A 23,424-nucleotide genomic window follows, 5' to 3' on the forward strand; every position below is an offset into this window, starting at 1 on the left:
CCCATTGACTTGCACCACATGGATCACTTTGGCACCTTCTGCCATGGAAACCTCACCCATGACTGACACCTTCACCCTTGGCATGGGTGCCCCTGCATCCCCAACCCCCACAGAGCCCCTGTGCAAGGCTTGGGCCAGAAAAACTCCATTTATACCCATTTCTGTGCTGGAGCCTTTGGCTGCTGCGTCTCCATCACCTCCACCAAATGGCACAGCTGAGGGGAAAGCACTGCCTAATGGCAGCAGAAGTAGAACTTTTTTCCATGGAAAGACCTCCCAGCTGCTGGCTGATGCTGGCAGAGATGGTGAGGAGGATGCAGGAGGCAGCAGGATGAGCAACTCACGAAGGGGCCCCTGAGCACCTCCTTTATACACAGCTCAGGAGCGGGGCTTGGTGGGTACAGGTGAATAATTTGGGGTTTTCTTGGAGTTTGCCTTGCCTGGCAGCAATTCATAGGTTTAAATATGCAAAACAATGCATGACACTGAATGTTTGTGAAATCCTCTGGAATTTACTCATTTTTAATCACTTTGTTTGTGTCCTCAGCTTGGAGGATCCTGTGGGCTGGGTTTTGGGAGGACTCTTCTTTTGGTTTAGCTTGTCCTCCTTCCTGACATTAATTACAGTTTAGAAAATGGCCTTAAGAGTATCTCCAAGGAGGATCAGTAAAGGAATGTTCTGTCAAACAGCAAATAATGAGTGATTTTTCAGTATCTGTTCTTTTCATAGTTACTCCCTTCACAGAGAGCAGGATGAGCCCAGGAGGCTCAGCCAAAGGCAGCCCCTTGCTTGGCAACTGGGCACCAGAGTGTGGACTGGAGACATAAATATCTTTGCTGTGTTGTAAGAGTGCAAAATATTTTGCTTCCACACAGGAAAAAAAAATCTTTATGGAAAGAGTGGTCAGGCTGCCCAGGGAAGGGGTTGAGTCACCATCCCTGGAGGTGTTCAAAGAACGTGTGGATGTAGCACTTGAGGACATGGTTTAGTTGGCTGGTGGTGTCAGGCTGATGGTTGGACCTGATGACCTCTGAGAAGGTCTTTTCCAACCTTTATGATTCTATCAAAATGCTTCTTGGGTATCAGAAGTTCCCCAAACCATCCCCAGTTAAAGACCACGACCCCACAACTGGGGTGGCCTCATCTCCTCCTTTTGATACCAAGGCTGCTGAGAAAGAGGCACGGCTGGGATGTTGCTCTTCAGAGACTCTTCCTTTTCCTGGTTGAGTCAAATAAAGTCTGAAGTGACCAGCTCAGCCCTGGATGCCCAACTTTTAGAAGAAGAAATCAGTGTAGTTGCATTTTCCCATTTTTGGCTCTGATTGCGTAGAGCACGTGAGAAAAATGAAGCTTCTATGGAGAAGAAAAAAAAAGAAATAGCCTAGAAAACAGGAGGCTCTGCCCACAAAGCTGTTACCTGGCTGCTTGGCGATCATTTCATTGGAAACAGGGGGAGGTTTGGCCTTGGTGGGCAGGCTGTGAATGCACCAGAATCCTCCAAAAATACCTTATGAGCCCAGCTGCAGAAGGGCAGCTCTCTGATACTGTCCTTGAGCTTGTAATTAAAACCCTTGGGATACCTCATGGCAAAGAAAAAAAATTTATTAGAGCTTCTTAACAGGTGGGGAAGAAAAGGCTGATAAGTTGAATATATTTGCTGAGAGCTCCACAGCAGCTCAGAGGTGGAACCAGTATTACATCTCTGTCCTTGTGGCTTCTGGCCAAATTCTCTGTCAGAACAGAAAGGGGAAGGGTTTTGTTCCAGATGAGTTGAAAAAAATTGGTTTCCCCTCCCTATTATGCCACACTAATCTTGAGCTTTTTTCAACAGGTTCAAACCTTGGCCGGTTTTATCCTGGCAATTAAACCTCTAAGAGTTCTTAATTCCCAAGAAATGGGATGGTATTTATTTCAAGGTCTGGTTTCTTTCCTTGCTTCTGCAGGAATTTTTTAACGGCTTTGGGTTGGTTTTTGTGTTTTTCTCTTCCACCCTGGGCTCCTTGGAGGAGCTTTTCAGCACCTTTCACAAGAAGGCTGATGAAAAGCCAAACTGGTTACCAGAAACCTTACTGGTATTCTGGCTTCAAGAGCAGCTGATGCTTTGTACCTCATTATTTGCAAATGTTCTGCCCTGGAACATTTTGCCCTTAGCCCAGCAAGAGAGATAATTGATGGGATGAAGTAGCTGGAAAGACAACTGCCTTAATTGCAGGTTCTTGACAGCACTATCAATTACACCTACACCCAGGAGAGCAGGAGTGATTGAAGTCCTGGGTGTCTCACTTGGCTGCCTAAATACAGGCAGAGGCTGTGGCAATCCCAGCTGGAAGAGCAGGATTGGAGCCCAGGAGGAGGGGACTTGGCCCGGAGCTGCTCTGACTCAGTCTCCAGTTTGTGATCCAAGGTTGTGTCTCCTTGGGCTCCTGCTGAAGCCCTCCATGGCCCTGTGGTGAGGTAACACAATTCTTCAGGGTTCTCCTGCACCTCCTGGGTGATCCCACAGCCCTTTTCCTGGCCCTGCCAAACCCAGGAGAGTTTGGCTTCTTTTGGGCATGAAAGAGAGAGCTCAGGGTTTCCTTTCCTTGCTGTGGACGGGGTCATGGATGCCTTCAGAAGTTTTCCAAAACAGAAGCTTTTCCAAAAAAAAAAAAAAAAAAAAAAAGTTTTTTTCCCAAAACTTCCAAGCTCAGGTTTTCACACCCCCAGACATGGTGTCTGGTTGATCCATCTGGTCCTGATGTCTCCTGGTGACTCTGTGTCCCCCAAAGGCAGATGCTGCCACCTGATGCAGCCCTTGGGCTGCTCCCAGCTGCCCAGCTGAGGCTGTAGTTAAGAGAACCACAAGGTCAGCTCTGCCTTCTCCTCCCAGCTCTGTCTCATTCCACCCAACTTGCTGCAGGAGACAAAGTTTTTGTGTGTTCTTTGCCAGCAGAGAGACTTTAGGGTTAAACCACACCAGATCTTCCCTGCTTGCCCCCAGTCTCATCGATGGAACCCAGGGCATTGGTGTCAGAGTTGTGTTTGCTCCACAAACAGGGGAGGGGGGGTCGTGGGTGTAAGTGGGCACCAAGGAATCACAGCTCATTAATTTGCTTCTAATCACCAGGAATTTGGGGAAGAGGCCCAGCAACAAAGATAGGAGGCCCACAATTAACACGGTGCTCCAATTTAGCCCTGACTAATTTAACCTTTAAGGGAAGGTCTTGTTCTGGACACATCTGCAGAGTGAAATGGGCTCAGGCCCAAAACTCCTTCAGTGAGAGAGAGAGTGGGAGAACTGGAACCAGTTCTATGCCTCTGTGCTACTCCTTTTTTCTCCCACAAGGTGGTGGCATGGAATGGATCTTCAGCCTCCCTGTCCACGTGGGTTCCTGGCTGGCAATTTGATGGTTCCCTACTCCTGTTCACACCAAGGAGCTGAACACCCAGAAACCTCCTAAATACCTCTAGTAAGGGGACTGCACCTCCCAGAGCTGGATCCACATCCTCCTAGCAAGGTCTAGAGGTCTGGAGAGGGAAGTATTTAGGAGCCAGGAGGGTTCTCAGGTCCTCAGTCCTTCCAAGCCAGTGAGGTTTCATGTGGATTCATCCTCTGGGGTTGGCTGTGAGCCTGGGATGGTTTGTAAAACCTGTGTGCACCCAGTGACACACTTCTGGCAGAAAAAAAAAATAAAAAGCCAGCACTGAGATCATCACTACCAACTTGGATGACAACTGAGCTGCTCCCATCTTCCTCACCACCCTGGTGTCCTCCTCTCAGACCTGAATGCTCATCCCATAGGCACAGGGTGTCAGCAGTCACCTTCCTGCAGTGTCACAGCCTGAGCACAGGGTTGTGCTGACTGCCCCGAGACATCCAGGGACTTTAATCAGAAGGCTCCATCCTATGATCTTCTCCTCGTGACTTCAGCTCAGCTCTTGAATCTCAACAATCAAAACAGCTCTGACCACAGCCTTGGGGCCACTTGCCATCCCCCAAAAAAATAATGCAGGGGCCATATCTGATTGACATAAGGACCTTTGTGTTCAGACAAAGAGGAGTCAGGAGTGGACATGTCCCTGTTGCTCCTCTTTTAGCCCATTCCCACATTTTGCCCATCCCCACATTTTGCCCAAGCTGTGGTGGGGGAAAAAAAATCATCTGTTTGATCATCACAGCTCAAAGCTTTGTGGTCCAAAGCCATGAACCTCTCAGCCTTGGTGAGAACAAGGCCAAACACACAAACTCTTCCCAGGTACAAACAGGAGTTGGGTCACACAACTCCTGAAGGAAAGGAACAGCAATAATTAAGCACTGAAAAGCCCTTATTTTTATAGACAACTGGAATCCTGGGCCAGAAGTTTCACTCCTACTTAAAAAGGGATAGTTTTATAAGGAAGGAGGTGCCAGAACACTCATCTCCAGAAACTGGAGATATGATTACAGCTTAGCTGACAAGCAGAACAGGTTTGGATGTAACCTTCCCAACCATCCCTTCCCTCAATATACTACGAGTGTGTAAACAGTACTTAAAACAACAGAGTGGAAATGCTGATCAAGCCTCTCATATGAGTTGGGGGTTAATAATCTCCCTTCTGAGCTGCTCTCCCAGGCTCCTCTTGTAGTCAAATGAAACAGATGCTTTGTCTGATCTCCAGCAGTGATTCAGCCCCTACTAAGATAGATGCACAAATGAGGGGGGTTGAATTGCCTCCAGAAGTGTCTGCTTCTCTATCTTCTTCCTTTTCAACCTTTCACCACGAAACAGATCAGAAAAATCCCCACAGACCTGACCACAGTGTTCATATTAATTCTTTATTTTCTTCTGATCAGGCAGAAGAAGGCACCCAGGCTGGAGGATGAATTTCACAGTGAAACTGAGGACTTGGTAGTCTGCAGGATCCCACTCCTTATGGTGGGTGGAGGCTTTGTCTTCTTTGAAAAGGAACTTCTGGAGTTCCCCCATCCCAACCCTCTGTCCCAGCAGGATCCCCCAGGAACACATCCAGGGGGGGTTGGAAGCCTCCAGAGAAGGAGACTCCAGAACCTCTCTGGGCAGCCTGGCCCAGGGCTCCCTCCCCCTCCCAGGCAGAAGTTTCTCTTCCTCTGCAGGTGGAACTTCCCATCTTCCAGCTCCAACCCATCCTTCCTTGGCCTGGGCACCCCTGAACAGAGATTGGCCCCTTCCTCTTGCCCCCCAGCCCTCAGCTCTTGAGGGACATTCAGCAGATCCCCTCTCAGCCCCAGGGCTCTCAGTCTCTCTCCCCAGCAGAGATGTCCAAGGCCCTTCAGCACCCTCCCTGCTCTCCAGGGGACTCTCTCCAGTACATCCCAGTCTCTCTGCAACTGGAGAGCCCCAAACTGGAGCCAGGATTCCAGGGGGGGTCTCCTGAGCAGAACCTCCCTGGATCTGCTGGACTTTTCCTGATGCCCCCCAGGCCACCATTGGCCCCTTGGCCACCAGGACCCATTCCTGACCTCTGGGGAATTTCCTCATTGGGGACACATGGAGAAAATTCCAAATTGTTCCTTGTGAGCCATCCCTGGGGTCCCTGAGCCATCCTTGGGGTTCCTGAACCATTCTTGGGGTCCCTGAGCCATCCTGGGGGCTCCTCTTGTGCTCAGATCCCTGGGGCAGGACCCCACTGCAGCTCCCAGACCCCTTTCAGTTCCCAGTTAATGGAATGGAATGGAACCAGCAGCTTGAATTTCAGTGCTATTGATCCTCTCCAACCTCCTTCAGCACCCTCCCAGCTCTCCAGGGGACTCTCTCCAGTACAACCCAGTCTCTCTGCAACTGGGGAGCCCCAAACTGGAGACAGGATTCCAGGGCAGAGCAGAGCAGAGGGGGGAGCAGAACCTTCCAGGATCTGCTGGACACACTTTTTCTGATGCCCCCCAGGCCACCATTGGCCCCTTGGCCACCAGGACACATCCCTGACCCCTGCTATTTACTGACTTAGACAAAGATGGAATTGGGATGATGCAGCTTGGTTGTGAGTGGGATCCTGCAGGGGTGAAGGGTTGAGACCTCCCCACATGCAGGGGACTCATAATTGCTTGAAAGGTTTGAGTTCACCCTTCCTGGCAACCTTCTCAATTAGTTTGGGGTGGTTTTTTTTTTTTGTTTTTGTTTTTTTTTGTCTCTACTATCCCTTTCAAATGGGTCCTTGGGCAGATTTCCCACCAAGCTGGGTATCTCACTCCCTGCTCAGGAGGTCCCCCCCAGGATGCCACCCCCAGAGCTGAGCTCTTCACCACTAGATTTCTTTGGAAAATGATCAAGAGGATCCCTCCAGCTGGGGAAAGGAGATGAAATATTCCTGATGGGGCTGTGACACTCCACTTGTCCACTGGAGTGTTGGGAATTGGATGTGACAAAGTGGTGCTGAGTTTCCAGAATGAACTTTCCCAATCATCTCAGCTGCTCTGCTCTTTCTTAGACCTGCTTTTTTTTTTTTTTTTTTTTTTTTTTCCTTTTTTTTTTTTTTAATTAAAGGAGGTTTTGTGAGAAATTTAGAAGACATCTTTCCTCCTCTGCATAAAAGCAGAGCCAAATGTTGGCCAAAAAAAACCTTACTTGAGTACACACTCTCCAAGGCTGCTGTGGGACCCTGGGGGGAAGAACTGGACTAGAACTGAGAGAAGGAAATGTTGTTCATGGGCTTCCTGCTCCTTCCTTTATCTCCAAGTAACAAAACCTACCTGGACCATCCCAGCTTTCCCCTGGTTATTTCATGAGGGAATCCTGCAGGGTTTGAAGGAGATGGAGCTCCACGTCCTGGTTGGTTAACTAGAGGAAGCCAATAAGATTTGTACCCTTTTCACAGCAGATTTACAGCCCCCCAAACCAGGGACATTCTTTGCAAAACACCTTTCTCCACTTTTTTTCACAAACGCTGTCTGGACCTGAGAAAGCTGACTGCCCACAGCTTGGACAAGTGTACTCTGCACTGGGTTAAGAATTGGCTGGAGGGCCGGGCCCAGAGAGTGGTGCTGAATGGGGTTCTTCCAGTCGGCGGCCGTGGTGTCCCCAGGGATCAGTACTGGGCCCAGTCCTGTTCAATATCTTCATTGATGACTTGGATGAGGGGATTGAGTCCATCATCAGCAAGTTTGCTGATGACACCAAGCTGGGGAGAAGTGTGGATCAGCTGGAAGGCAGGAGGATTCTGCAGAGGGACCTGGACAGACTGGAGAGATGGGCTGACTCCAATGGGATGAGCTTCAACAAGGCCAAGTGCCGGGTCCTGCACTTTGGCCACAACAACCCCATGGGGAGCTCCAGGCTGGGCACAGAGTGGCAGAAAGGGACCTGGGAGTCTGGATTGACAGGAAGCTGAACATGAGCCAGCAGTGTGCCCAGGTGGCCAAGAAGGCCAATGGCATCCTGGGCTGGCTCAGGAACAGCGTGGCCAGCAGGTCCAGGGAAGGGATTCTGCCCCTGTGCTCAGCCCTGGGGAGGCCACAGCTTGAGTCCTGTGTCCAGTTCTGGGCCCCTCAGTTCAGGAAGGAGCTTGAGGTCCTCGAACAGGTCCAAAGGAGGCAACTGGGCTGGTGAAGGGACTCGAACACAGATCCTATGAGGAGAGGCTGAGGGAGCTGGGGCTGTTCAGCCTGGAGAAGAGGAGGCTCAGGGGAGACCTCATTGCTCTCTACAACTCCCTGAAAGGAGGTTGGAGCCAGGGGGGGGTTGGGCTCTGCTCCCAGGCAACTCTCAGCAAGACAAGAGGGCATGGTCTTAAATTGTGCCGGGGGAAGTTCAGATTGGATATTAGAAAGAATTTTTTCACGGAAAGGGTCATCAGACATTGGAACGGGCTGCCTGGGGAGGTGGTGGACTCTTCGTCCCTGGAGACATTTAAAAAGCGACTCGATATGGCACTCAGTGCCATGGTCTGGTGACTGTGGCAGTAGTTGTTCAAGGGTTGGACTCGATGATCTCTGAGGTCCCTTCCAACCCAGCCTATTCTATGATTCTATGATTCTATGACGTTGGGTCCAGATCTCTATAAACTGCTTTAGATGTGCAAAGAGTTCCCTCCCAAAGCTCGTCAGGTGTGGGAATTGTGCCCTCCCCCCCAGACCAACACACACACAGCAGACGTGGGTTTCAGGTTTTAGTTGCCAAAGACAAATGTTTTAAAAAAGCCAAAGTTAAGTGCTCAGTGAAAGCCTCAGAAAACAGCAGCAACCACCCAAAAATTGTGGTTGGACAATTCAGGAGATGGTTGGGGAGAGAGAAGAGAGCTCAGGACCAGTGGGGACTCAGTGGTGACCCCTGACTCCAGTTGCAACAGGGGTGATTTCTTCCCAATCCACTGGCAGGTTTTCCATGGAGATGTTCCTTAGGGAAGGATCCTCAGCAGAACTTGAGCCCCTCTTACGGCCAGCCCTGTGACCCCAATTTCAGAACGACCACCCACCCCCAGACCTGCCTTCTCCTCTCCCTGCTGTGGGGCTGGATATCCCAGCTCCAGTGCTCCCTTCTCCATAAAATCCCTCCCCTCTGGAGATGCCCTCACACCCAGAGCCATAGGTGCCACCATAGGTGCCACCATAAGTGCCACAGCTGTCCCCATAGCTGGATCCCCATCCTCCAGAGCCACAGTCCCCCCCACCAAAACTGGATCCCTCAATACCACACCCTGAGCTTCCTCCTCCCCCTCCTGACATGGAGCCTCTCCTGCCAGAGCTGGACCCCCATCCTCCAGACATGGACCCACCAGATCCTGACATGGAGCCTCCTTCACAGGAACCTCCTCCAGACATGGACCCTCTCCTACCAGAGCTGGATCCCCATCCTCCAGACATGGAACCATCACCTCCTGACATGGAGCCTCCTTCACAGGAACCTCCTCCTCCTCCAGACATGGACCCTCTTCTACCAGAGCTGGACCCCCATCCTCCAGACATGGAACCACCACCTCCTGACATGGACCCACCAGAGCCTAACATGGAGCCTCCTTCACAGGAACCTCCTCCACCAGACATGGACCCTCTCCTACCAGAGCTGGATCCCCATCCTCCAGACATGGAACCACCACCTCCTGACATGGACCCACCAGATCCTGACATGGAGCCTCCTTCACAGGAACCTCCTCCTCCTCCACCAGACATGGACCCTCTTCTACCAGAGCTGGATCCCCATCCTCCAGACATGGAACCACCACCTCCTGACATGGAGCCTCCTTCACAGGAACCTCCTCCTCCTCCTCCAGACATGGACCCTCTTCTACCAGAGCTGGACCCCCATCCTCCAGACATGGACCCACCAGATCCTGACATGGACCCACCAGAGCCTAACATGGAGCCTCCTTCACAGGAACCTCCTCCACCAGACATGGACCCTCTCCTACCAGAGCTGGATCCCCATCCTCCAGACATGGAACCACCACCTCCTGACATGGACCCACCAGATCCTGACATGGAGCCTCCTTCACAGGAACCTCCTCCTCCTCCTCCAGACATGGACCCTCTTCTACCAGAGCTGGACCCCCATCCTCCAGACATGGAACCACCACCTCCTGACATGGACCCACCAGATCCTGACATGGAGCCTCCTTCACAGGAACCTCCTCCTCCTCCTCCAGACATGGACCCTCTTCTACCAGAGCTGGACCCCCATCCTCCAGACATGGAACCACCACCTCCTGACATGGACCCACCAGATCCTGACATGGAGCCTCCTTCACAGGAACCTCCTCCTCCTCCTCCAGACATGGACCCTCTCCTACCAGAGCTGGATCCCCATCCTCCAGACATGGAACCACCACTGCCTGACATGGACCCACCAGATCCTGACATGGATCCCCATCTACCAGAGCTGCGACCACCTCCAGACATGGACCCACCACTGCCTGACATAGATCCACCATGACATGAGCTTCCTCCTCCACCTCCTGACATGGACCCACCAGATCCTGACATAGATCCACCATGACATGAGCCTCCTCCTCCTCCTCCAGACATGGACCCTCTTCTACCAGAGCTGGATCCCCATCCTCCGGACATGGACCCACCAGATCCTGACATGGATCCACCATGACATGAGCTTCCTCCTCCTCCTCCTGACATGGACCCACCAGATCCTGACATGGATCCACCATGACATGAGCCTCCTCCTCCAGACATGGACCCTCTCCTGCAGGAACTGTGACCACCTCCAGACATGGAGCCTCCACTGCCGGAGCTGGATCCCCATCCTCCAGACATGGACCCACCGGAGCCTGACATGGAACCCCCATGACATGAGCTCCCTCCTCCTCCTCCAGACATGGACCCTCTCCTACCAGAGCTGGATCCCCATCCTCCAGACATGGACCCACCACTGCCTGACATGGAACCCCCATGACATGAGCCTCCTCCTCCAGACATGGACCCACCAGATCCTGACATGGATCCACCATGACATGAGCTTCCTCCTCCTCCTCCTGACATGGACCCACCAGATCCTGACATAGATCCACCATGACATGAGCCTCCTCCTCCTCCTCCAGACATGGACCCTCTCCTACCAGAGCTGGATCCCCATCCTCCAGACATGGACCCACCACTGCCTGACATGGAACCCCCATGACATGAGCTTCCTCCTCCTCCTCCTCCAGACATGGACCCTCTCCTGCAGGAACTGTGACCACCTCCAGACATGGAGCCTCCGCTGCCAGAGCTGGATCCCCATCCTCCAGAGCTCTGACCACCTCCAGACATGGACCCTCTCCTACCAGAACTTTGTCCACCTCCAGAGCTCATCCCCCCACCATGAGGGCTGCACCTTCCAGAGCTGGATCCCCATCCTCCTGAGCTCTGCCCACCTCCTGACATGGACCCACCAGACATGGATCCACCATGACATGAGCTCCCTCCTCCACCTCCAGACATGGACCCACCAGATCCTGAGATGGAACCCCCATGACATGAGCTCCCTCCTCCTCCTCCAGACATGGACCCTCTCCTGCAGGAACTGTGACCACCTCCAGACATGGACCCACCACTGCCAGAGCTGGATCCCCATCCTCCTGAGCTCTGACCACCTCCTGACATGGACCCACCACCTCCTGACATGGAACCTCCATGACATGAGCTTCCTCCTCCTCCTCCTCCTCCAGACATGGACCCACCACTGCCAGAGCTGGATCCCCATCCTCCAGAACTTTGACCACCTCCAGACATGGACCCTCTCCTGCTAGAACTTTGTCCACCTCCAGAGCTCATCCCTCCACCATGAGGGCTGCACCTTCCAGAGCTGGATCCCCATCCCCCTGAGCTCTGACCACCTCCTGACATGGACCCACCAGACATGGATCCACCATGACATGAGCTTCCTCCTCCTCCTCCAACTCCAGACATGGACCCACCAGATCCTGACATGGATCCACCATGACATGAGCCTCCTCCTCCTCCTCCAGACATGGACCCTCTCCTGCAGGAACTGTGACCACCTCCAGACATGGACCCACCACCAGACATGGATCCACCATGACATGAGCTCCCTCCTCCTCCTCCAGACATGGACCCTCTCCTGCAGGAACTGTGACCACCTCCAGACATGGACCCACCACTGCCAGAGCTGGATCCCCATCCTCCTGAGCTCTGACCACCTCCTGACATGGACCCACCACCTCCTGACATGGAACCTCCATGACATGAGCTTCCTCCTCCTCCTCCTCCTCCAGACATGGACCCACCACTGCCAGAGCTGGATCCCCATCCTCCAGAACTTTGACCACCTCCAGACATGGACCCTCTCCTGCTAGAACTTTGTCCACCTCCAGAGCTCATCCCTCCACCATGAGGGCTGCACCTTCCAGAGCTGGATCCCCATCCTCCTGAGCTCTGACCACCTCCTGACATGGACCCACCAGACATGGATCCACCATGACATGAGCTTCCTCCTCCAGACATGGACCCTCTCCTGCAGGAACTGTGACCACCTCCAGACATGGAGCCTCCGCTGCCAGAGCTGGATCCCCATCCTCCAGAGCTCTGACCACCTCCTGACATGGACCCACCACCTCCTGACATGGAACCTCCATGACATGAGCTTCCTCCTCCTCCTCCTCCTCCAGACATGGACCCACCACTGCCAGAGCTGGATCCCCATCCTCCTGAGCTCTGACCACCTCCTGACATGGACCCACCACCAGACATGGATCCACCATGACATGAGCTCCCTCCTCCTCCTCCAGACATGGACCCTCTCCTGCTAGAACTTTGTCCACCTCCAGAGCTCATCCCTCCACCATGAGGGCTGCACCTTCCAGAGCTGGATCCCCATCCCCCTGAGCTCTGACCACCTCCTGACATGGATCCACCATGACATGAGCTTCCTCCTCCACCTCCAGACATTGACCCTCTCCTGCCAGAGCTGCTGCCACCTCCACAAATGGACCCACCACTGCCTGAGCTTCCGCCTCCTCCTCCAGACATGGATTTGCTGCCACCAGAGCTGGATCCCCATCCTCCTGAGCTGCTGCCACCTCCAGACATGGATCCACCACTGCCTGAGCTTCCTCCTCCTCCTCCACAAATAGTCTTGCTACTGCTGGAACTTGATCTTGAGCCACCTGAGCTGCTGCCACCTCCAGACATGGAGCCTCCACCACTTCCTCCTCCAGACATGGATTTGCTGCCACCAGAGCTGGATCCCCATCCTCCTGAGCTGCTGCCACCTCCACAAATGGACCCCACCACTGCCTGAGCTTCCTCCTCCTCCTCCAGACATGGATTTGCTGCCACCAGAGCTGGATCCCCATCCTCCTGAGCTGCTGCCACCTCCACAAATGGACCCACCACTGCCTGAGCTTCCTCCTCCTCCTCCAGACATGGATTTGCTACCTCCAGAACCCCAACCACCAGAGCTGCTGCCACCTCCAGACATGGATCCACCACTTCCTCCTCCTCCTCCAGACATGGATTTGCTGCCACCAGAACCCCCACCTCCTGAGCTGCCACCTCCACAAATGGACCCCCCACTTCCAGAGCTTCCTCCTCCTCCAGACATGGATTTGCTACCTCCAGAACTGGATCCCCATCCTCCAGAGCTGCTGCCACCTCCACAAATGGATCCACCACTTCCAGAACTTCCTCCTCCTCCTCCAGACATGGAGCCTCCACCACTTCCTCCTCCAGACATGGATTTGCTGCCACCAGAACCCCCACCTCCTGAGCTGCCACCTCCACAAATGGACCCACCACTTCCAGAGCTTCCTCCTCCAGACATGGATTTGCTACCTCCAGAGCTGGATCCCCATCCTCCTGAGCTGCTGCCACCTCCAGATATGGAGCCTCCACTGCCTCCTCCTCCAGACATGGATTTGCTGCCACCAGAGCTGGATCCCCATCCTCCTGAGCTGCTGCCACCTCCAGACATGGATCCACCACTGCCTGAGCTTCCTCCTCCTCCTCCTCCAGACATGGATTTGCTACCTCCAGAGCTGGATCCCCATCCTCCTGAGCTGCTGCCACCTCCAGACATGGAGCCTCCACCACTTCCTCCTCCAGACATGGATTTGCTGCCACCAGAGCTGGATCCCCATCCTCCTGAGCTGCTGCCACCTCCACAAATGGATCCACCACTTCCTCCTCCAGACATGGATTTGCTACCTCCAGAACTGGATCCCCATCCTCCTGAGCTGCTGCCACCTCCAGATATGGAGCCTCCACTGCCTCCTCCTCCAGACATGGATTTGCTGCCACCAGAACCCCCACCTCCTGAGCTGCCACCTCCACAAATGGACCCACCACTGCCTGAGCTTCCTCCTCCTCCTCCAGACATGGATTTGCTGCCACCAGAGCTGGATCCCCATCCTCCTGAGCTGCTGCCACCTCCAGACATGGAGCCTCCACCACTTCCTCCTCCTCCAGACATGGATTTGCTGCCACCAGAACTGGATCCCCATCCTCCTGAGCTGCTGCCACCTCCACAAATGGATCCACCACTTCCTCCTCCAGACATGGATTTGCTGCCACCAGAACTGGACCCCCATCCTCCTGAGCTGCTGCCACCTCCACAAATGGACCCACCACTGCCTGAGCTTCCTCCTCCTCCTCCAGACATGGATTTGCTACCTCCAGAACCCCAACCACCAGAGCTGCTGCCACCTCCAGACATGGATCCACCACTTCCTCCTCCTCCTCCAGACATGGATTTGCTGCCACCAGAACCCCCACCTCCTGAGCTGCCACCTCCACAAATGGACCCCCCACTTCCAGAGCTTCCTCCTCCTCCTCCAGACATGGATTTGCTACCTCCAGAACCCCAACCACCAGAGCTGTGACCTCCTCCAGACATGGAGCCTCCACTGCCAGAGCTGGATCCCCATCCCCCTGAAATTCCTCCTCTTCCTCTTCCAGAAATTGACCCTTTTCTGTTCATGCTGCCCCCCCCAGAGCTCATCCCCCCCTTCCCACTCTTTTGTCCTCCAGGTCCAACTCCAAAGACCTCAGTAGCACCCGCATTGTGGTCAATGACACCTGCAAGAAAAGGAACCGTTGTCACCTGAATCTTTTCACCCCAAAAAATAGAAGCACAGCTGCTCCAACACCTTCCATGGGTCCATCCTTGTACCTGCTCTGTGGTACCTGAGTGGGGGCAACCAGGACCAGCCCTTGGAGCTGTAGCTACTGAAATGTCTTCTCCTAGGTTTTGGGTTTTCCCACCTTATCTGCAATGGGATTTACATCTTACCCCATGCATGAAGCCTCTCTGCAGCCCCCCCCCCCCCCTGTTCAGAAGGGGAGGACTCCAGGTTTCAGAGAACCCCTGGGCTGGGAAGGGACCTCAAGAGATCACCCAGTCCAACCCTCCTGGTAAAGCAGGAGGTTCAACACCCCCCTCTCCAGATCCCACAACCCCAGCCCTCTCAACCTTTCCTCCTCAGAGATCCTTCAGTCCCCTCTGCCAGACTCTCTCCAGTAGCTCCCAGTCTCTCTTGAACTGGGGGGCCCTGCACTGGACCCAGTTCTCCAGCTCTGGCCTCACCAGGGCAGGATAGAGGGGAAGTCTGACCTCCCCCCACCTCTTCCTACTGCATGGGGGACACCATGGGGCTTCTTGGGCACAATTCTGGCTCTTGGTAACTTCGTGTCCACCAGGACCCCAAGAGCTCTCTCCTCAGCCCCTGACCTGGACCGATGCACGGGGCTGTTCCTCCCCAGGTGTAGAACTTCACATTTACCCTTGATGAACCTCACTGAGCCCCTCGCTGCCCAGCTCTGCAGCCTCTCCAGGCCATGCAGGATGGCACCACATCCCCTGGTGTGGCAGCCACTCCTCCCAGTTCTGTGCCACCCATGACACAAATCCCCTCACCCAGGTCACTGGCAAATATCTTGGGCAAGATTGGAACCAGTGCCAACCCCTGGGCCTCCCACACATCCCTGCACCATTGGTCACAACCCTCTGAGCTCTGTCACCCACCCAGCTCCCAAACCACCTCACTTCCACCCATCCAGCCCACACTCCCTGAGTTCCTTGATGGGGATGTCATGGGAGACAGCACCAAAAGCCTTGCTGAAGCCAAGGTAAATCACATCCACTGCTCTCCCCTCACCTAACCACCCAGTTATAGCTCTGGCCAAGCATCATTCCCCTTGGAGAATCCATGCTGACCATTCCCAAGAGCTTTCTTTTATTCCACCCCTTTAGATCTGACATCCAGAATGTTTGTTCCATCACCTGCCCAGGAATGGAGGTGAGACCACCTGGCCTGTAGCTCCCTCGGTCTCCCTTGTCCTTTTTAAAAGCTGGAGTGACATTGACCTTGCTCCAGTCCTCAGACACCTCTCCTGCTCTCCAGGATCCTTCAAACTTTTCTGTACTTGTGGGTTCTTCCCACTGGGACCCATGGATTTTCGGGTGACCAATTTGGCTGAATGGCCTCTGACCACTTAGGTTCCACCAAGTGGTTTCTCTGTCCTTTAGTTCCCTTCCTATTTCACAGATTTTTGGTCTAGGTTTTGGTTTTTTTTTTTCCTTCAGTTCTCATAACCACCACAAGGACCTATGGAATAAGTGAGGTGATTCCCACTTCCTACAGATTTGGTTGAAATGAGCCAATAAGTTCCTGTTCACTGTTGACTTATTAATGCCTGGTGACACAGACACCTGGTGACACAGACACTCAGAGGTCACCACCTTTGGCTTCATTTCCCTGGGAAACTCAGGTAGGAGCTCAGAGTGGTTGTTCTGGGGGTGGGAGTCAAGTACCACGGCCACCAAAATGCCACCACTGCTTTTAAATAAAAAACAAGCAAAACCTTGAGATACTTACAGATGGTGGCTGGTGAACCCTCCTGAATCCTGTGGAAGAAAAGGAGATGATGCAGGAGATGAGATGATGGATCCACCAAATGTAAAAGTCATCCCAGGCTCAGTGAGCCATTGGCAGAGGTGACTCCTGGACCAGGGGACACAGGGTCCTTCTACCCAGAGTGAACAGTTTGTACCTACCTGGTCTCCTCCTCCTCAAGGAGTGATCTGTACATGGCAATTTCAATATCCAAGGCCAATTTTGCATTCAGAAGTTCCTGATAATCATGGAGGAGTTGAGTCAGATCCTCCTTGGCCTGCTGCAGGGCGTTTTCCAGCTCCTGAAGTTTCCGGTGGCCATCACTGACGGCTGAGTTCCCTCTCTGCTCAGCATCCTTAATGGTTTCTTGGAGGGCAGCATTCTGCAGAGAGCACAAAGAGAAGAATTCCATTTCCCTGTGATGGGACTGAGACTTCCAGACCTTTCTGGAAGCCCTTGGAAATCACAAGACCTGCCTGAGTGACAGAACTCCAAAGATATAATAGGGCTGGGTAAATTAACCTAAATTAAATCCAGATAGAGATGCCCAAAATCTAAACCCATTTTGAAGAGAAAAAGTCCATCAGTACTGGGTGTACTGGATGATTTTTAAGGTCCATTCCCACCCACCCCATTCTATCCATGATTCTTTCCTGATTCCATGATTCTATCTCCAGGTTTGCCCCCAAGGGACAGACCACATCATACTGCCCGGAGTCCCTGGGTAAACAGTGATGTTGGAGAGTGTCAGCTTTACCCTTTTCTTTGCAATTTCAATTTCTTGTTGTATTCTCTGGATCTGCCTCAAATACTCCTGGATTTCCTGGTAGCTGTTCCTTAGCTGCTCCCGTTGATTCACCCACAGGTTCTGAAGATCTTGGTACTGATGTGCAGAGGGGAGAGAAAAGACACCTTTGGTTTCTTCCCTGGTGAGCAGACAAATTTCTCTCCCTGGCTTTTTTTTGATCTCTACTCACCCTTCCCTGGTACATGGAATCCACTTCATCTTTGCTCCTCTGAGCAATTGCCTCGTACTCCTGCCTGACCTCTGCAATGATTCCATCCATGTTCAGTTCCCTGTGGTTGTCCATGGACAGAATCACATCCGTGGTGCCAACCACTGTCTGCAGCTGGGACAGCTCCTGCAAGGAGAAAAGTTTGGGATTTTTAACATGTGAACAGCTCAGGTTGTGCTGTGAGGAATGAAATTACCCCCCCCCCTGGCCAGTTACCCACTGGAACCTGCACCCCCCAGCTCCTGGTGTCCCACCACCACTTTTAGTTGAATTTTCTCATTTCCCTTCCAGCCTTTAGGACACACCAGACCCTCCCTTTCCACTCAAGGATGAGAAAGGGCTTTGAGGATGATCTGCTCTCCAAGTCCTGTTCAGGTGAAGGTTCTGAGAACCTCCAAGACCTTCAAGACCTGAGGAGGTTTCAGTCTGAGAAGGATACTCACAGCTTCATGTAAACACCTGAGGAACTCCAGCTCCTGCTTCAGGATTTCCAGGCGAACCTCTGCCTCCATTTTTCCCATGTAGGCATTGTCCAGTTCCTGTACACAAAAAAGAAAAACAAGTTCATGCAAGGCTTGGTGCTTTTGGTTAAAAATTTCATTCCTGGAGTCAAATACTGGCCTGTGAATTTTCACTTGCGTTTAAAAAACGATTGGAACAAAGAGAAAAAAATTTAATTCTTCAAAGAAAAGAAGGATTTGGAAATAAGTAAAATATCTGTGACAATAAATGTGTTTCTGGAGTAAATGCAAATGTAGAGACATAAATTTCATTAATTCTCTTAAATAAAAGTTGTCAGCATTCTCCTGTCTAAGTCAACCACAGACATTATTTAACCCCTGACAATGACATCTCACCCAGGCTGTGATTAAGTGAATAGACAGAGATCATAATTTTTAGATATTAATCATACAAAGAACTGATTCAGACTCTAAAGAAAATTATTTTTCTCCAGTCTTGCAGTAAAATCATTACCAGCTTGAGGAGATGACTTAACCAAGGCCCTGCTTTTGAAACCACACCAACCATTCAGTCCCTGCTGCCTTTCTGAGACTTTGGTTTCAATCTGTGTCTTGGATTACTTCACCTTTTTAAGCTCCACAAACTCCTCTTCTTTATCTGCACGCTTGTTGATCTCATCCTCGAATCTGTTGCAACAGAGAAAAGTGATCAGGAGCTCATTGCCTGTCTTGGGTTTTGGTTTTTATGTTGTTTTTTTTTTTTTTTTTTTTTTTAACTCAAGTGTGCCAGAAGCCAAAGGGAATCATCCCAACAGCAAACACTGAGTTTTCATTTAACTGCAATTTCTGGCAGAGCAAAAGTGACTGCAAACCCTTTGCAAAACTCAGTGCTTGATTATCCAACAAGCCTCAGTCTAGCTGAGGAATAAAGATCCTTGTAATCCTGAACTAAGCTGCCTGGGTTTTTCAGAGCTGTGGCCATGCATTTGGAGTGCAATTGAGCACTCCATGAAGTGATGGATTCTTTCAACTTGACCCCAATCAAGTTGTCTCTCCCCTCCCCACAACTACCACTCGTGTAAGGAAGGAGTCCTGGGCTACTCCTTGCTTGGGGGAGGAAGGACAGGAAGGAGAAGAGGAGGAAGGAAGGAGAAGAGGAGGAGGGAAGAGTGGGACAGAGCTACAGGGCCTTTGATTTTCCATGTTTTGGGTCTGCTTTGATCCTCCAGCATCATGAGGATGCCAAGTCCCATCATGAAGATGCTGAGGAGAAATTCTACAACGGCCACAGGAGCCCTGGAGGTGCAGAGCTGAGCTGGGCATGATAAACATTGCCTTGGAAAACACCAGTGCTCTCTTTTTTTCCCAGATTTGTGATTATTCACCTCTTTTTATAATCTTCAACAAGCTGAAGCATGTTGTAGGCTTCTGGATCCAGCTGCTCCTTCTGGTTGTGGAGCATCTCAAGTTGTCTCTCCAGGCTGCTGATGTAAGCTTGGAAGAAAGAGGTGATGTTTCTGCTCTCTTCTGGTCGGGTACTTTGCTGCTGCAGAAGTTCCCACTTGGCCATCAGAGCCTGGTTCTGCCTCTCCAGACACTGAACCTGAAAGGTGAAGCAGAAAAGTGTCTGAGGCACTGGAAACACCGAGCATCAGCCCCCCCAGGGAAAAAAAAAAAAAAACCAAAAAAAAAACCCAGTTAATGTTCCCAGCACAGGGACACTGAGAGGTTCCAGAAGGTGGGACCAGCTGCAGTGTCTTGGCACCAAGAAATGTGACAGCTAAAAGAGGGACAACTTTTTTCTGGGAAGGGGGTGATGTTGCTGCTGTTTCTTGAAGCTGATGCTGAAACCTTTGCTGGCTTTTCATCTCCCAACTGCAGAAAATTTCAGGGGGTGATTGGGAGATTTCAGTGCTTTCTGAAGCTCTTTCTGACCCCCAGCTCCATGAGCAGAGCTCCAACATCACCACCCAGGACCACTCTCTTCCCAGGAACACCTTGCCTTAGGGGAGAAGGTCAGAACTTCCTATGGGATGTGGAAACCAGAGGGATGGCATCTCTTCAGCTGGGACATTGAGCAGGTTATAACCTGGAGAGCCACGAGGTTTAATAAATAAATAAGCGATAATTGAAAAAGAGTCAAAGACTCTTATTTTATAAATTTTTTTTTTTTTTTTAAGGCTCCAAAACTCCTGGTTTTCAGGTGTCAGCAACACCTTTTTCTATAGGGTGACACAAGAAAGCCTTAAATCTTCACGTGTAACAAAGCACAGGAGGTGTTACCTGTGTGGAGAGGCAGCACCACCCAAACACAGGCACAGACCTGGATGGAAATGGTTTGGGGGCTGTTCTGTCCCTGAGTCTGGGAGCAGAAATGAAAGAGAAGACTGCAGACAGAAGTGGAAGGGTTGTAGTGTCAACCAAGGAAAGGGTAAAGGAGGTGTGAAAGAGGCCTGGAAGAGGACAGGACCTCCAAGTAAAGAGGTAATTTATTCTGTAACTAGGAGAAATGCAACGTTTTGCTTTGCCTGAGGTAAAAAGAAAATTAAAAAAAAAAAAAAAAAGCAAGAACACATCAAGGATGTCCAGGCCCATCACCCGTTTTTCCTGCCAGCACCAACAAACCCCAGGCAGCAGACTATGACAAGCCATGCAGGAACCCTTTTCATCCAAAGAGAAGGGAATTAAGAGTGCCAGTGACCTCCCAGCAGACTCTGACTGCCCTGCCAAGGCAGAGGATGCAGAGATGCTCATCCCAGGACTCTGCTCCATGCAGAGGTGTTCAGAGCAAGCTGCTGAAAACTTCACCCCAGCACAAGGCTGGGATTTTGGGGGGATCCAAGGTGGACACCCCCCAGGCAGAGCAGCACCTCTTACATCCCCAGTTCCCCTGGTAACAAGTAAAAGGGGGAAGAAGGACTCACCTTGTCGATGAAGGATGCAAATTTGTTGTTGAGGACCTTAATCTGCTCCTTCTCATCCGACCTCACTCTCTGGAACTCGGGGTCAACTTCCACCTCTATTGGTCTCAGGAGGTTGGTGTTGACCTGCACCTCCTCAATGCCTCTGCTGACAGCAGCCTCCCCAAAACCCTGCCCAGCCCCTTCTTCACCAAAACCACCCCTTCCAAGGGCTCCTCCAAGCACCTCTCTACCTGAACTTCTTCCATACCTGCTACCAAGCCCTACCTCACCACCTCCGGAGGCTCCCACAAAATTCCTCCTTCCATCAAAGCCCCTATCAAGGTGTCTCCCAACACCAAATCCCAGGCACCTTCCATCTCCACCAGGAGAAACACTCCTAAACCCACGGAGGTTGTAGAGGCTCCTGCTGCCATAGCCATACCCATACCCACTGTGTCCTCTGTGGGCATCACAGGGGCTCATGATCCACGAAATTCTCCCACCTCCCAGAGAGCCACAGCGGGCAGAGGAAGAAGTGAAATTCCCATCCCCAAATCTGGAGAAACGTTGGCTCATCGTGGTGCTGCCTGAGCACTGAGAGGAGAGAAGGGAGCAGGTGGTGAAGGTTGTAAAACAGGAGGAGACAAAAAGAGAGAAGGAATCCTCAGCTCATCTGGTGGGGGTGACAGAAGTTTCTCCTTTATACATCCTGGAGGAGTTTATCTCCATTCCGTGGTAATTAGCAGGTCTCTTAATGTTGTTATTGGGTTTGGTTCATCAGGCAGCAATTAATGGCTGCCTGCAGAGAGGTCAGAGTAAACACCACACACTGAGGGAGGGATTGTGAAATTCCCCAAATCCTGCTTGACTCACGAGCTTCACTCGGATGAGATTTCCTTATCTCATTAGCCTGCCCTCCATCATTAATTACAGCTCGCACAGTTATCCCTGCACATTATGAGGGTTTGTTCCCTCTCAAATTTCCTGACCTCTTTTGGCATTTCATTTCAGGAGTCAGGAGGCCTCAAGATTGTCCTCACATTGTCCTGGGGGGGACCTCACATCACCAGGAGTGCTGCCCACAGAAAGCGAAGGCTCCCTTAGCTTCCCAGCCTCTCTTTTCCCTCATTCCACACAAATCCACCCAGGAATAACTGTTGCTCCTGCATGGAGAGGGGAGGAGATGCCATCTGATCTTTTTGTTAATGCCATTTTTTAAAAAAAATTAAATCTGGTTCATAAATCATAGAATGGGTTGGGTTGGAAGGGACCTTAAAGCTCATCCAGTTCCAACCCCCCCATGGGCAGGGACTTGGATGCTCCAAGCCCCATCCAGCCTGGGCTGGAACAGGGATGGGGCAGCCACAGCTTCCTTGGGCAACCTGGGCCAGGGGCTCAGCACCCTCACAGGAAAGGATTTTTTCCTGCAGTCCAAACTCAATCTCCCCTCTTCGAGTTTTAACCCATTTCACTTTGTCCTCTCACTCCACACCCAAAAGCCCTTCCCCAGCCTTCCTCTTTGTGGGGTGCATTTTGAAAGGCCCCACTTTCAAAATATAAGGGAGATCTCAAAATATGGGGGAGATCTCAAATACAGAGCTGGGCTCAAAGCTTTTAACACCCAGAATCTCCCCCTGAGCATCTGCCTGACCCAATCCTCTTTTCTCTCCTCCCCTCCGTGCAAGGCTCCACCATCCCAGTCTGGTGTCAGACCTGATGGCCCTGGACTGGTTAAAAAAAAGCACTTGGGAGCCAAGTCCTGCTGCTGACGATGCCACTGAAGGTCTCCAGCATTGACTGATGCCTCAAGAAGATCACCCAGGTCTAATCTACTGCCCCCAAAGCACTGGGGGAACAATTTCCACCTGGAAAGCCCCTTCCCTTGGTCCCCTACACGACACTGGGGGAGCTGAGCTCCTCCTGAAGGGGATTTGCTTCTTTCCAAAGGTGCTGGATAAAGGCAGCCAGGGAACCCTTCAATTACATAGAGGTTGTGTGGTCTGACTCCGTTTGGAAAGTGCCCAGTAAATCCCCTAAATGAAAGGTTTGATGGAAGAGGTTATTAGCTGTGATTAGAGCTGCTGGAGAGCAGCTCTGGGACAAAGGACTTGGGAATCCTGGTGGACACCAGGCTGACCATGAGCCAAGAGTGTGTCCTCAAAGGCCAATGGAGTCTTGGGGTGCATTCAGAAGAGTTTGGGTGCCCAGGAGGCCAAGGGGGGGTTCCCCTCCCTCTCTGCTTTGCTCCACCTGCAATTCTGCATCTGGTTCTGGGCTCCCCCTCCTCATGAAGGAGAAAGAACTGGAGAAGAGTCCCTAAAACTATGAGAGGACAGGGACATCCCTAGGAGAAAAGCTGAGGAAGCTGAACCTTCAGGAGACTGAATATTTACATCAATATTCACAGATATTTTCAGAACATGGTTTAGTGGTGTCTGGTTGATGGGTGGGCTTGACAATCTTAAGGGTCTTTTCCAACCTTCCTGATTCTGTGATCCAAAGGGTGGGTGCCAGGAGGATGGGCCCAGACTCTTCCCAGTGATGCCCAGTGACAGGAGAGACACAAACTGGATCGCAGGAGGCTCAACCTTAACCTAAACAAAAATTCTTTACTCAGGGTCACTGAGCACTGGAACAGAGAGGTGGCAGAGTCAGCATCTCCTGGGCATGTTCCTGATCTACTGAGGTCATCCTGATCTAGAAGGTGATGATCAGAGGTCCTTTCAAACCCTTTTCATTCTGGGATTCAAATATCTTGAGGTGCACAAGAT

At 51.8% G+C, this 23,424-nt stretch overlaps 2 protein-coding genes across 3 annotated transcripts; one reads left to right on the top strand and one right to left on the bottom strand.

The window, feature by feature from the left end:
* Positions 1–12,575: 12,575 nt before the first annotated feature.
* LOC139788957 (uncharacterized) lies at positions 12,576–17,852 on the top strand. Of its 2 annotated transcripts, none has more exons than XM_071729347.1 (2): positions 12,576–16,148; positions 17,581–17,852. In XM_071729347.1, the coding sequence occupies exon 1, from the start codon at positions 12,704–12,706 to the stop codon at positions 14,258–14,260; it is 1,557 nt and encodes a 518-aa protein (XP_071585448.1). In that variant the 5' UTR covers positions 12,576–12,703; the 3' UTR covers positions 14,261–16,148; positions 17,581–17,852. The 2 variants fall into 2 exon arrangements, with proteins under 2 accessions (XP_071585448.1, XP_071585451.1); XM_071729350.1 differs by having other exon boundaries at positions 12,576–15,506; positions 15,631–17,852.
* LOC139788956 (keratin, type II cytoskeletal 1-like) lies at positions 16,431–21,382 on the bottom strand. Its single transcript, XM_071729346.1, is given in 9 exon segments — positions 16,431–16,655; positions 17,031–17,156; positions 17,251–17,415; positions 17,733–17,828; positions 18,377–18,437; positions 19,136–19,353; positions 20,675–21,256; positions 21,259–21,345; positions 21,347–21,382. Coding segments are annotated over 9 exon segments (1,596 nt in total).
* Positions 21,383–23,424: the final 2,042 nt, after the last annotated feature.

This window comes from Heliangelus exortis, chromosome 31 (genome assembly GCF_036169615.1).
Source record: "Heliangelus exortis chromosome 31, bHelExo1.hap1, whole genome shotgun sequence".
Lineage (NCBI taxonomy): Eukaryota > Metazoa > Chordata > Aves > Apodiformes > Trochilidae > Heliangelus > Heliangelus exortis.

Coding starts and splice junctions, on each gene's coding strand:
- LOC139788957 (XM_071729347.1), top strand. CDS start 12,704: ATGGATTTGCTGCCACCAGAGCTGGATCCCCATCCTCCTGAGCTGCTG.